General features: G+C 42.9%; 1 protein-coding gene across 1 annotated transcript; it reads right to left on the bottom strand.

Moving 5' to 3' along the window:
* Window positions 1–9,198: 9,198 nt before the first annotated feature.
* Window positions 9,199–11,139, bottom strand: LOC127761234 (uncharacterized). The gene has a single exon (XM_052285498.1). It carries the CDS (start codon window positions 10,739–10,741, stop codon window positions 9,386–9,388), a length of 1,356 nt encoding a protein of 451 aa, XP_052141458.1. The 5' UTR covers window positions 10,742–11,139; the 3' UTR covers window positions 9,199–9,385.
* Between the last annotated feature and the right edge of the window lie 4,404 nt (window positions 11,140–15,543).

The following is a 15,543-nucleotide window of genomic DNA, read 5'->3' on the forward strand; positions in this document are numbered from 1 at the left end:
GCTGTCTTGCTTTGTTGTGTCCATTCATATGTTTCTATGTAGATAGCATACACAGTTGCATATCCATATTATGCGTAAAACTTATTGACCTAGTTTGTAACCCAATAGATAGTTTGCAATTTGATGGTAAAGTGTGTGGAATCAATTGTTCAAACTCCATATTCCTTCCTACTTCCCGGTATATGACTTGCAGCTAGTAGTCTCACTTTCAGGGGGGTTCTGAAGTTATGACAGTTCATAAGTTTATTAATCTAAAACTAAATCGAATAATTCAGTTTCCAAGGATCATAAACAGTTCATTCAATTAGGAGACTCTAGTTATAACAGTCCTTTATGTTTGCTAATGTGATGTAATTTACAAAAACATATTGTTTTCAATCTTTGTTTGAACTTTGAACTGATATTTTCTTTTCTTGTAATATCCATGATATAATCCTTACCAGCCTTACTACTTTCTTCTGCATCATGTTGTTGCTTTCTTTCAATTCTTAAAACAATCAAAATAAAAAGGTTAATGAATCAAGATCCAATTTATATTGTACTGCTACTTAGTTAGCTCATTTTGTACTGTTCTTTTCATACCGTCTAAATTCTCCTCTCCAGTATTATAATTGAAGGGGTATTTAGTTGGACACTCCAAAGGTGCCTTGTTTGAAATTCCAAAGATCCTCTCTTTTCTGAGTATGTGTTCGACAAAAAGTACACTGTATTGAGTTTGTTTAAAAGGTTCTTGAATAGATCGCTTTGACTATTTGCATATGAATGAAAACCCAAAGCCATGACTTGATATGTAGAACTCAGGGGTTCTTTGTGTGATAGAGTTATCACTGATCACTACTCCCTCCGTTTCTGGTTATAAGACGTTTTGACTTTGGTCAAAGTCAAACTGCTTTAAGTTTGACCAAGTTTATAGAAAAAATGAGCATTCCAATAGGTTCAATATATGATTGCATAGAGCCATAGAGTTTACATAGATATATCATATAGCCAAGATATGATTCATGAGTAAGGATCATGACACCTGGGAATGTCATTCATTCATTCTAGTAAGAAGAAAATAGTTTAAAGTTAGGAAAGACAACAGAACTCGATTTTTCATGAGACAATCTGGATCTTCAGTTTAATATTTTATTCCAGCAGTCGTGTTTAACTGAAAATACTCAATTGAATGATTGGATTTAGTTTCTGGGCTCTGAATTCAATAAAAGACTGCAGTAGGTAGGGTTTTGTGTGACGCTCTTCCTAGAAATGTCTTCAGTTAGTGATTTACTCTCCATTCTCAGTTGCACAATGATTGTCTCGTATGATTAAATGCAAATACTCTTATGTTTAGCAGTACAAGGATTATGTGTATATGCATGTCACAGCAAACACTAGGGAAAGGATCAGAGGGCCCTAAGCCTCTGGGATACTGACAATGGTGGAAAAGGTGAAAACCAGAATGGCAGCATAGAGCCAGTTTCAATTGAATCTAGTATTTAGGCTCAGACCAACAAAAGGGCTTCACAAAGTAGGTTTTCGAGGGTCATGCTCATGTGTGACACTCGAACTAAAAAGGCTCTGGTAGTGAGAACTTTCTACCTCTCAATTGTTGCATGGTTATCGTCTCATATGATTACTTCCAATGACCAGTTGGTGACTAGCAGTATTGGTCTGATAATTGATTATTGTAGATTTAACCCATCTTCATGATGGATGTCAATCAGCTAACAGCCATTCTCTGTAGACTTGTTTGTTAGAACTTGAGGACCATTAGCAACAAGTACTGTTTACTGGGCACCTCTTGTCTGCGGATATTATTAATATCGGATGCATCTAATATCACAGATGCCCTGTTAATTATTCACAGACATTTATGGGTATGACTAGACATCCTCATAAACTACTTGTGAAGGGTATGAATCTCTTTTTTCCTGAATAGCTAATAGCCTTGTAATACTAGCTAGCAAGCTTTTGAATTTTCCGCTAGCTTATCGGTCTTGAAGCAATAAAATGTATAGAAGATTAACTAGCAAGCTATGATTTTTTTTTTCAGGCGAGTCATTAGCCACATGAACAAAGTGGTCATTTTGTTGCTGAGGTTTTTTTGTGGCATTTTAGTATTTACTTTTTCTTTTCGCAAAAAGAAAAGTACTTACACTCCAGCATTAGAATCAGAAGGCTTTCTCCTTACAGTACTGCGATTCCATGAAACTGTAGAACTCTTGAGTCTTTTAACTTACAGAACCTCCGTAAAACATTTTTTATATATTCATGAGAAGACTAAAATTTTCATAGGCTTCTATTGGGGGCAACTGGCCTGAGTATCTAAATATTACCCATGGCTGTTAATCTTACTTCACAAAATTATCATGTGTAACTTTACAGATACCAAGTGCGATCCATATTAAGATCATAAAAATATCCTACAGCAAAGAAGCATCAGCATGTTCAAATCAAACTGTATCAGATTAATGACAGATCCTCTTAATTTCGTTCAGTCCCACCTGTTTCTGTTGTAATGTTGTCACATCAAATAGATCTGCATCTAGATATCACTTATTTTTCTAGTCTTGTGCAGATGAGTATTGATTTGTACACTTGCATACTTGGTGAGTCTCTAACGCTTCTATTCACCTGCTAGCAATTTTTTGGGCATCCTGCTAAAGAACCTATGAGCAGATGGAACCAATTTAACATTTTTTTAAGGCAGTACTCTTTTGCTACATTGATCAGGAATACTCTCTTTTACAGCTTGGTGGATGATAGAAAGTCATCTTTTTAGTGGAAAGGTAGAAGATCATCAGAGATCCAAGATATGTGAGCAGCAAAGGCTCCAACAGGCAATCTGAGAGGTACATCAGATACCACAATTATTCCCTCACTGTATGACTGCAAATTTTAGCTTATGCTGAATTATCAACAATCAAGCTGCATGGTATTAACTTTAGTCTGCATCAATCATAAGCTTTGCACTACTGATTACTTGCTATTATAGAACAAGATGGGGGCGCATATTTCATGCATTCATACTGTAATGCTGTTAAAGTGTAGCTATAGCAAGGTCCACCAATGCTATCATGTAGGCTACAAAAGTACAGAACCAAGGTACAACATTCCCTGGCGCCAATGAAAATGTCATTTTCACAAGCATATATCAAATGATATGGTGGTCACCCAACAATGTTTGAAGCTACATTTAGTGGTTGTCTAACATCAGTTAACCTCGGGATTGTTTCAAATGAAATGCGTGAGTCTATTGCAAAAAGTACGAAAGGTGGCCACAGAACTACACCAATGGTCCAACACAACTAGGAGAAGTTGATTGTAGGTAGTGTTTTGTGCCTTATCCAAATGCAGGAACTAGGAAGGCACCCTGCTAGATTAGGGGCACAGGATCATGCAAGAAGGAGAGTGATAGAGTGATGTAGGACGATAGGACCAAGTGTGTTGTGGTGTTTCAAGCCTTTGTAGGAAATTGTCTGTTGGCAACTAGGCAAAATTAGGACTTCGGAGAAAAAGACCAGAGATGATTTGGAGCTTTCAAAACCGGCCTCACATTGATCCATATGGGTGTGTAGGTCATGGACAAAACATGGTATTTAAAATTTTAAATACGAGGGATCTGAAATCCCCCACACCAGGGATACAATGATCCAGAATCACTATGGCCATACTTATCTCAGTGATGATATGTCCCACTTCCATTCACACAGCCTGCACATGCCTTGTACATTTGCAAACCTACCTCACTTTGTATATCACTGTTCCTAGAGGCTATATTTTAGCCAAGCATCAACTCCACAACCAGACAGGACAAAATTCCTAACCCATGCATCTTATAGTCTTGATCACATTCCGAAATCCAGCCTGCACTATTGACAAAACTCAATAGTGTGGAGACCTCACTAGCATTGTTGGTCGGATCCCCAAATAGAGGTGAAAGAACCATATAAAAAGCATGATATCTTACACATCATCAGTTATGTTATAGAAGCACCGTATGTGATCTTAAAGTCTATAACAGTTCTATGACCTTCATGAACAAAAGATTGTAGAATCAGAATTACCTGGAAACATTACAGTTACCTAAATAGTTGGTGGAGACAGATACTACCACAAAAGCATGGGGTCGACTGACTAGTCAATCAGGGAAGAAACACCTAAATAGTGTAGAAACCGTAAGGATCCAACGGGACTAAATGGCATGTTTGGCCTATTGAGGTATCATATTATAAGATATTGTGTTAATGTGTTATTGAAATTATAGCAACAAGTTGGATGAGGTAGCTTATAGGAAATGAATACTTAAGCTTGTAGGCCCCATAAATCAACCTGCTTGTTGCTTCAGTTTTTCTTTGGAGGTAGAGAGAAATTTGAAGAGCAAGAACAATCCCTGGATGAGAAGTCAAGTCTTTTTTTGGCCTAGTGTACCCTATGAATACTACAACTTTACAAGTTCAGGAACAAGAGTATACGGCTAATCAAGTACTACTATTTACACTTTAATTCTGATTATATTAGCATTCCTGCAAGTCACATTTCTATGTTCCAACAATGTATGGTAGGCACTAATTTAGTCACTGGATACAAGCATCGAGCTCTGACGTCTCAAGTCAATTTGTCAAAATGAATTTCCTTTTCAACTATACTACATTTTCTATGACATTTCTTATCTGCATTTCACAGGGTGGGCTAAACATCAAAATGTGTCGTTCATGAAATTTTAATCTAATGAAAAACATGAGATAGTTGCTCTTTGTCGGGGTTGTCTGCTGATAGTAAGAGGTAAGTTTGCTCCTCAGGATGTTGTTTCTGTTTTTTTTTTTTTTACCCTGGAACTATTGATTGATTGTTTCTGTTCACACTTTTGGGCAAGAATAGCACATGGGTGATGGGTCTATCCTGCTTGTACTGCTGCTATAGCAACGCATCAATGGCATCAGGTACACATTGTAATATTCTGCAAGGCTACAACCGCAGCTATATGGCTGTATCATCTTGATCTGCTGTTACCAGTACTCTACATTGTAATGGAACAGTACTCATCCGGGGGGACCATTCGTTTGGTCAATACCACTCCCAAATAAATACGGTTGCTGCATGTGAGACTGCATCTGAGCTCACTGGCCGGAGAATCCTAAAGCATTTTCTATTGATTGTTAGCCCAGGGCAAGGCGAAGATGAAGATAAAAAAGAAGGTCCATATGGGCGATGGGCACTCCTACCGTGCATGTTCCCCTCAAGCGACGCCTTCAATAACTGTGCTCTGATCTATCTTAACCTCCCTATTGAATCACAGGTTAGCTTGATCTGGTCACCCCCCCACTCTCTGCACAATGCAAAGCAAGGCATTCCCTTCCTCTACTCTCGAGACAGGAGTGTATATATTATACGCTTGGCCGTGTGTTGCGTACAACGATGGATTCTTGCATTGTGACAAAGGCACGAATTCAGCTGAGCCAGGTGCGTGCTACACTACGCCGTTGCTCAGCCTATCAGCAGCCGTCTTTGATTCACTCGAGGATAAAAACAACCATCCACTTTTGTTCTGTACTTCCTCCGTCCCAAAATAAGTGCAGTTTTGCACTATCTACGTTCAACATTTGACCGTTCGTCTTATTTGAAAAATTTTTATGATTAGTATTTTTATTATTATTAGATGATAAAATATGAATAGTACTTATGTGGGACTAAATATTTTTAAATTTTTCAAATAAGATGAATGGTCAACGTTGAGCATGAATATCTACGGCTGTACTTATTTTGGGACGGAGATAATACTAACTTCCGTTGCACATTTCCACCCAATTGGTGACGAAAAACTATCCACGGGGCTCAGAGCACCACCAGCCAGCAATCGCGCGCAAGTTGTGACACGGCCCTACTATTACTGTACTACCCTTGCAGTTGCAGCCAAGGAGGAGAGGAGCTAGAGGACACTGGAGTCGACACGGGTGAGTGGCGTGTCAATCGCCGGGCGACCGGCTGCCGTCCCAGTGACCAACAAGACACGCATGCAGCGAGCAAAATGGGACTACGTACGTACGTACTGTACGTGGTGGTGTGGTGCTGGTGTGCACGCGCTAGCTGGCCTCCTCTGTTCCAGAAGCCAACACCGGGAGGGAGGGGATGCCGTGTGCGGCGCACAGGCAGGCCGGGGATCAGCAAATGATTGGCGATGACACGGTGGTGGATCCGTGGATGGATGGATTCGCTCGGGGAGAAACAGCAGCGGGGAAATAATTGGGGTGGTGGTGCCTGGTGCGACTGGTCATGGCAGGCATGGACGGACGGCCGAGCTGGAAATAATCCAATCCAAATCGTGTTCACAAGTGCAAGGTTGGAGCTGTGTGTTTGTGTAGCGCGAGTGGTGTGATGAGTCCGTAGCAACAATGATGGGGTCGTGCCGTGCTGCGGTTGGCCGGTCAAAGCCTCAAAGCTGGCGCAGCCTTCTGTGCTGCCGCTACGTGACAAGTAGTAGCAGCTCCCGTCCAGCTCGAAGCTTGGGTTTGGAACGGGGCTCGGAGTCCGGAAGAATCTGTACTCTACTACTCCCTCCGTCCCAAAATAAGTGTAGTTTTGTACTATTCACGTTTAACGTTTGACCGTTTGTTTTATTTGAAAAATTTTTATGATTAGTATTTTTATTACTATTAGATGATAAAACATGAATAGTGCTTTATGTGTGACTAATTATTTTTAAATTTTTCACAAATTTTTCAAATAAGACGGACGGTTAAACGTTGGGCTCGGATATCCACGGCTGCACTTATTTTATGACGGAGGTAGAACTGTCCTGCACACTGCACTGCAGATGAGGTGAGAGCGAGGGTTTTAACTTCCCAATGGGATGGAGGAGGAGAGGCAGCAAAGACGACCGGAGCTTTCTTCTTCGCAGTGGCTTCAAAAGCCACACCAAGCTTGTCCTTCTGCTGTCGTCGACCTGTCCACCATCGCGAGAATCTAAAATGCAACAGTAATCAGGATTTTGGGGCTGGAGTCAGTGGTTTCTGCGTGCCTCTGTGGTATAGTGTCAGGCTGTTTAAGCCGGCCCGGTCGTTGTTTCCACCTGGGGGCAGAATCATGCTTACTTGGACCCTGATATGACTTCGCTCCTCTCCGATGAGCCTGATCACAGCTGCTCAGCTGCAGCTTCCTTCCGTCGAAATGATGATCTCCAGTACTCATGCCTTCAGCATGTGTTTCTCTCGTGGCTGGCTGGAGACAGTAAGCATCTTTTTCGTTTCACTCTAACCTCTACAACGACTGTACTACGCCATTGCCGCAACAACGGATGCATATGCTTAATGCTTTGCACCGGAGGAGAGGCTCGACGATCTGAGAGACGGGAGGAGGAGAGAAAAAGGAAGCATGGAACGAGACAAACGGGAGCATATCTGCGGCATATGCATGGGACCCCTCGCGGCAGCAGCGGCCAGAGCCATCACGTGCCCGCCCAACCCAACCCAACCCCAGCTCACGCCAATGGACTAGTACTGCACAGTCCTGCTGCTGCCACTGCAAGCACTACTACCAGTCGGCCTCACCGTTGTTGATCCATCGACGCCATCCCGGCACGCTTGTACCCCGCCGCTAGCGGCTTCCAACTTCCAATCCCTCATCATGCTACTTGTACTATCACACAAGATTGTGAGTGAGTTTGTGAGTGATCGAATCAATTATTCGACTCCGATACGAGCTACAGTACTACTCCTTCCGTTTCACAATGTAAAATTTTCTAGCATTGCTCATATACATATAGATGTTGATGAATCTAAACATATATATATGTCTAGATTTATTAACATCTAAATGAATGTGAGCAATATTAGAAAGTTTTACATTCTGAAGGGGGTACTACATTGCAAAAAATTGCAGCAGCTGCAAGGGCATAAAAATTACAGGACGTAGTACGTTGGTTAGCTTTAGCTCGCCGAGACAAGATCCGGGAAAGGAGAGTGTGTACTGGTGGTAGTAGTATTGATTAGTGGAGAGAGTGGAGGGGCCCCTTTCCCAGAATGATAAGCCACTGATACCGCACGCACCCGGACGAGGGCTGCGACCCCATGCTCATGGCCGATAGTGCCCGTGCAACGCAACGTGCGTGCATGCATGCATGGACATGGGCTACGACGACGACGAGACCAACAATTGAATTGAATTCGGACCAGTGCAGGAGTAGAAGAAAGGTCGCTCTCTCCTCTCCCCATGCACTGCGGCGTCCGCAACTCCGCCCCATGTCTCGTCGTCGTCGTGGCTGGCTGCCATGGCCAGCCACACAGTGACACAGATACAGTTGTCTACATGTACTCCTAGTGTACAGTGTTGGCGTGCATCGCCTTCGCTGTGTCGTTTTTTTTCCCATCGCAGTATCACACCCAATTACCCCCATGATAGTTTGACCATTTGTCATATTTGAAAATTAATGTAAATATAAAAAAGATAAATCATAAATAATGTACTTTATATTTTGATAATAAAGAAAGACACAAACAAAATATATAATAATTATATATTTTTTAAATAAGACAAATGATTAAATGTTACAAAAAAAAAATCAAAGCCACGGAGTACATGTATTTGGAACGGATTAACTAGTAGTACTACAATTCAGAGGTTAGCGAAGACCTTTCCCGGACACCTTTTCATTTAGTAGTATCGTGCAGCGTTATTACCGGTCGCCGTCGTCCACCGGAGTGAAGAGGCGTTTGCATTGAGGTCCGTGCGGCGCAGCGAGAAAGCTGCAGCGGGTCAGGGTCACGGGCTGCGTTTTGCAGCGCGGCGCGGGGCGGCCCGTGTTGTAATTGCGGCTTGGCGTTGCGTACGTAGAGTACGCTACGCGTGGTCAAAACTGTGCTTGTACTTGCATGTAGGGTTTGTGAAGGCTGGCCACCTACTGAACTGACAAAATGGTCACACTGTCACTGACAAATTGGCCTGCCTGCCTGGCAGTAACAATTCTTGGCTTGGGTTCATCTTTCTGGTTCTTCTTCCACTACCACGCCACCATCCCCCAACCACCCACCAAAGAATGGAGTAGTTAATGGTGAACTTAAAACGGATGGTTGGGTTCATCAATGGCTTTGAGTTGAATGTCACATTCATAGGAGTATCTGAAATCCGATGGAAAGGAAAGATTGTTTACGGTGGATTAGTGCTAGACTGCCTAGACAAAGCGACGAAATGGATGGTGATTCGAGGAACGAGTCGAAGAAATTTGACAGCAAAATCAACCCGAAATCCACAGCACATTTCAACTTATGAGCAGCAGTTTTGTTCCATCTTGAAATTACAGACGAAAAAAGAAGGCGGCAAAATGGGGAAATGTATACGGCTCAAGAAAGTGGCGGGAAGAGAGAGGGGGGGGGGGGGGGGGGGGGGTAATTAACCGGCCGCGCGTCTTTCAATCCGTCGCCGCCGTCGACGATGCTGGCACCGGGGATGATATGGACAATGCCGCCGCCGGCGTGCTGCCGTTGCTGTGCGCGACGACGTGGCTGGAATGCACGGCCGTGATGGTCTTCGTGGTGGTGGTGGTGGTGGAGCTCGTCTGCCTCAGCGCCCTCATCGGGCTGGCCAGCGCCGTCCACGCCCAGCTCCGGTGGCTCCGGCCGCCCGACTTCCTCGCGCCGCCGACGCCGCCGGCGGTGGCAGCGCCCTCTGCCGCGGAGAGCCAGTAGGAGGGAGTGGGGCCCATGCCGCCGAAGAACCCCGCGCACTTGATCCGGTGCTGGTGCTGGTACACGTCGTCGTCGTCGTCGTCATCGTCGGCGCCGCCGCCACCGCCGCCGCCCAGGTGGCCGAGCGCGCGCATCTTGTTGGGCTTGGGCTCGCGCTGGGACTCGACGCGCCGGAGCGTGCAGTCGCCGAAGCCGTTGGAGATGCGCTCCAGGAAGTCGCCGGAGAAGCTGCGGCTGCCGCACCCGACGGAGCGCGACCGCGCCACCTTCCGCCCGAAGGACGACGACGACGACACCTGGCTCGGGCTCTCCGGCTCGCCGATGGCCTCCAGCCTCCGCCCCGACACCGAAGAGGTCGCCGCCGCCCGTGGCTGCTGCTGCTCATGCGCGCCGGCAGCGGAGCCACCCCTCGACGCCCACGCCGCCGACGCCACGGACACCGACTTCCTCCTCGCGGCGGCGGCGGCGCCACCGTTGGCGCCGTACGACGTGGAGGTGACGGCCTGGTGCGTGTACGGCGACGAGGAGGAGAGGTAGAGGAAGGACCAGAAGCTCTTCTTCCGCGGGCTCTCCGCCGTCACGGACGACGCCGACGACGAGTAGTGCTCCTCGGGCCGCGGCGCCACCGACTTGCTCCGCTTCAGCCCGCCGCCGGCCAGCGCCACCGACGCGGAGGAGGACGAGGAGGAGCTCGACGACGACGCCTTCCTCCTGCCGAACGGGATCAGCTTGCGGGAGGCGCCCGAGGAGGAGCGGAGCGGCGGCGGGGGCTCCGCCACCACCGCCGCGGCGCGGCGGAAGGACGGCGGCGACGACGGCGAGGCGGACGGCGGAGGGTGGCCGCCGAGGGGGAAGAAGGGGCTGGACTTGGACGACGACACCAGCCTCCCCAGCTTCTCCTGCAGGCAGAAGGCGCATATCCCTCCACCGGCGACCGCCGCCGCCGCCGCCCCAGGCCGGTAGGGATGCTCGCTGCAGTACTGAATGCCATCCATCCCCGCCGCCGCCGCCGCCGCCGCGGCGACGCCGCCGTCCTGATCCTCCACTCCCGCCGCCGCCTCACTCACCTTCTCCCCCATCCTTCTCCTTCTTGGCCGGAATACTACCCCGCCTCAGGATCTAGCTCAAGCTCGTAGACCAGCTAGGTAGCTAGCTAGGTAAGGCGACGTGATTGATTTGCCTCCGCCACTGGACACCTCTCCTGTTCTTGATCCCCCTCCTCCGCCGCCGCACGACGACACGGACGAACAAGCAGAGCAAATCTCTGGAGGAAGAGGAGGAGAGCAAGTGGAATCTAGTGCTGCACGGAGAGAGAGAAAGAGAGAAGATGAGGAGAGGAGTGTGTGTGTTTGGCTGTGTCTGCTCTGCTCTGCTGCGGCTGCTGGCTCACTCTAATTTAGCGCCATTTCTGCGACTTTTTTTCGATTATTTCCATGGGCTGGGGCTGGGAGGGAGTGGCCTGGAATTCGAGGCCCGGGGGTGCGGTGACCGAGCAGGAAGGCCACGTGGGGGCCGACCTCTTTTCACGCAGCGGGGGCACCGGACAGTATTATGTTATGTATATGTACGCGTACATGTACTCGTAGTCGTAGTCGACCCGTATGCCACGGGCATATGGGCTCCACGTTGCAGTGACAGACCGATCACCCGGTGAGTTGTGTGCGTGTGCGTGTGTGTGTGTGTTTTTTTTGCAAGAGGAGTTGAGGATCTTGTTGTGAGGTGGCTGGGATGGAGATTTTTTATTGTACCTTGGTCTTGGTTGACCGATGACATTTATAGGTGAAATTTCCCCGGTGATTGGGGGGATGCACACGGCGCATCCCACCGCACCAACACATGCATGACAGCCCACCCTGGAGTGCACGCTTTAAACATACTGACTGATAAGATGAGCATTATGGTTTTCGATGTATGTTTGTGTTCAAACTTAGGGCCGCCGTCTATTTTTTATTTTTTTTATTGGACTAGAAAAAACGTACTCCCTACGAGAGAAAAAAAAGACAAACCCGGATTTCTATGTACAACGTTTGACTATCCGTCTTATATAATTTTTTTTATAATTAGTATTTTCATTGTTGTTAGATGATAAAACATGATTAATACTTTATGCATGACTTGTCTTTTTAAATTTTTTTCATAATTTTTTCAAATAAGATGGATGGTTAAATGTTGGACTCGGAAACCCAGGGTTTGTCTTTTTTTTAGGACGGAGGGAGTATTGCGCTGCAGCGCCTGAAAGCAATTTTAATCATATTATTGTTAGATTTATCTAAAAATATATATGGGATTTTTTTATAGTATTGATATCTAATTTGAAAATTTTATTGGGATGATGGTCATATCATGTACTATGTTGCTTTCTTATGGTCTTGTAAGAATTTTAAAGCAACTAGAAGTCCAACTCTCGTCCCAAATTAACATGTGAGCTTTTTTGAAAATGATTTCTTATTCAATTTCCTTATGTATTTCTAAAAGTAAACGAACTTAAAAATTGACTCAAATACGAACGACATACAAAAGTATCAGCAGAAACATCTTTAATTTTTATAATAGTATATAGAATAGTTATCTCAAAATCATTTTTATAATTTTTTGATTTTGACGTATTTTATTTAGCATTTGGGAAAAAAAATCAAAATGCCACTAGAAAATATAAACGGCTCAACAAAGTGATTTCTGGTATTTTAATCTAGTCAGTGTTATTTTCTCTAAGGCTGTGTTTAGATCAGGGGTGAATTTTTTTCCATGTCATATCGGATATACGGACACATATTTAAAGTATTAAACATAGTCTAATAAAAAATAATTACAGAATCCATCAGTAAACCGCGAGACGAATTTATTAAGCCTAATTAATCCGTCATTAGCAAATGTTTACTGTGGCACTACATTGTCAAATCATGGAACAATTAGGTTTAAAAGATTTGTCACGCAAATTAATCGCAATCTATGTAATTAATTATTTTTTTAGTCTATATTTAATACTTTATATATGTGTTAAACGTTCGATGTGATAGGGTGAAAAATTTTAAGGTAAACAGGGCCTAGGCCCTATATTGTGCTTGCAGTGTACTCCATCATTTGACAGAGCCTTAGTCACAGCACAGATCATGATGGCCGATTGGCCGCCTTGATCATTCATTATATGATATATATATTTATCATTCGTTATATACTACCTTTGTTTCAAAATAAATACAACCATGGTATTCGTGTCTAACATTTAACCGTCCATATTATTTAAAAATTTTATGAATATTTTTAAAAAATAGTCACACATAAAGCAATATTCATGTTTTATCATCTAATAACAAAAAAAATACTAATTATACAAAAAAAAACAAATAAAGCGAACGATCAAATGTTGAATATAACAGTGCAAAACAGCACTTATTTTTTTTAGATAATGGAATAGATAACATCTCAGCCTTTGCTCAACAGAGCTACAGCCAATTATTACAATCTAATACTTGAACAAATAGTGTAGTTCAAATAGAATTAAACACATCCAAACATTATAAAAGTGACCAGACCAAAATAAGGAACACACAATTATTCAAGTCTATTTATGAACCTCTATCCATGGTTGGCAAAAAAGTTGCATAACCGTCGTCTCAAGCTTACGGCATGCAACCTTCAAGAGCTCTCTATCTTCATCACACTTTTGCAGCTGTGCCCAAAATCGGAGCCAATATGTTACCCTGAAAATTGCCTACATATATGAAGTAGATGCTGATTTGTCAAAAACCATATCATTTCCTACACAACCACAGAGCCCAACATATAGTAGTAGCTCCTACAAGAATTAGTTTCTCTTTTTCTTGTCAACCCCTTAAAGCCAACCATCAAACATATGGGATATGGAAGAAAGGAGGTATAAACTAAAAGAAAATTGTACCGCTCTCCAAACAAATTTTGCAAAATGACAATCCATAAAAAGATGTTGAATAGTCTCATTTTTCATGCAGAAACAACATCTTAAGCTGCCATTCCAATTTCGTTTTGCTAAATTGTCTTTGGTTAACACAACCCCTTTAAACAAGTACCACATAAAGATCTTAATTTTAAGCGGTATCTTAAGTTTCCAAATAAACTTATTTTATCATTATAACCATAATTAATTAAGGCTAGATACATCGACCTTACTGAAAACAAACCATCTTGATGATAATTCCATCTAAAAATGCCAGGAGCTTGATTCAACTGAATATGTACAATAAAAATGCACAACTCATGCCAATAAACAAGATTCTGACCAAATAAAGCTCTTCTAAAAGAAACATTAAGCGGAACAGATCTCATGACATTAGCAATTGAAGAACTTTTCCTTCGAACTATAGAAAATAAAGATGGATATTTTTCTTTTAGAGCTACATTTCCTAGCCATTTATCTTCCCAAAACCTTATTTGTTCCCTGTTATTCACAATCCAAGAACCCATATTTAAAAAAGTGCTTTTAACTTTCAAGAGGCCTGACTAAAAATGTGAATCACCATGTTTTCTATCAACTTATGTTATAGACTGATTATAGAGATACTTTCTCTTCAATAAAGTTTGCCATACACCTTCCTCATTTATCAACTTAAACAACCACTTACTCAAAAGACACTTATTTTGTATTTCCAAATTATGAATCCCCAGACCACCCTGATCTTTGGGCTGACAAACGATATCCCATCTAGCAAGTCTGTACTTCTTTTTATGATCATCCCCTTGCCAAAAGAAATGTGATCTATAATAATCAATCTTTTGAAGAACACCTTTCGGAATCTCAAAAAATGATAACATAAACATAGTTAAGCTTGAAAGTACAGAGTTAATCAAAACCACTCTACCCCCAACAGACATATGCTTACCTTTCCAACTACTTAGTTTTTCTCAATTCTTTGCTCAATGACTTTCCAATCTTTATTACTCAATTTTCTAAAATGCATTGGAATACCAAGGTATTTGACAGGAAAGGAACCTAACTTATAACCAAAGATATTTGAATACTGATCATAGAACTCGCTAGCTTGACCAAAACAAAATAATTCACTTTTGTGAAAAAAAAAAATTTCAGGCCAGATAACTTTTCAAACACAGATAAAATCAATTTCAAATTCTTTGCTTGTTGTAACTCATGCTCCAAAAAAAATGATAGTATCATCTGCATACTGCAAAATAGACAAACCATCATCCACCAAGTGAGGGATTACCCCCTCAAGAGTCCCAGCTTCTTTAGCCCTCTTGATTAATAAAGCAAGCATATCCGCTACTATATTAAAGAGGATTGGAGATAAATGATCACCTTGCCTAAGACCTTTATAAGTTTGAAAATTATTACCAATTTGGTCATTTACTTTAACACCAACATGACCCCCTTGAATGAAAGAAACTATCCACTCACACCATTTAGGAGAGAAGCCCTTCATCCTTAATGTTTGTTGTACAAAAGACCATTTAACGTTATCATAAGCTTTTTCAAAATCAATCTTAAAAATTACAGCACTTTTGTTTTTACGATGCAATTCATACATAGTTTCATGTAGAATAACAACCCCTTCCATAATGTTTCTACCGGGTAAAAGAACAGTTTGAGTAGGACTAATCATCTTCTGAGCAACACCCATTATTCTATTTGTAGCAACCTTAGTAAATATTTTAAAACTAACATTAAGTAAGAATATAGGCCTATATTGTTGAATTTTCATGGCCTCAACGCACTTAGGCAAAAGAATAATAGTACCAAAGTTAAGAGAAAATAAAGGCAAAGTACCATTATGGAAATCACTAAAAAGATTTAATAAGTCATCTCTGATAACATTCCAAAAGACTTGATAAAACTCAGCCGGAAATCCATTAGGACCCGGGGCTTTGTTATGTTCCATTTGGAAAATGG

Source organism: Oryza glaberrima, chromosome 2, assembly GCF_000147395.1.
Source record: "Oryza glaberrima chromosome 2, OglaRS2, whole genome shotgun sequence".
Lineage (NCBI taxonomy): Eukaryota > Viridiplantae > Streptophyta > Magnoliopsida > Poales > Poaceae > Oryza > Oryza glaberrima.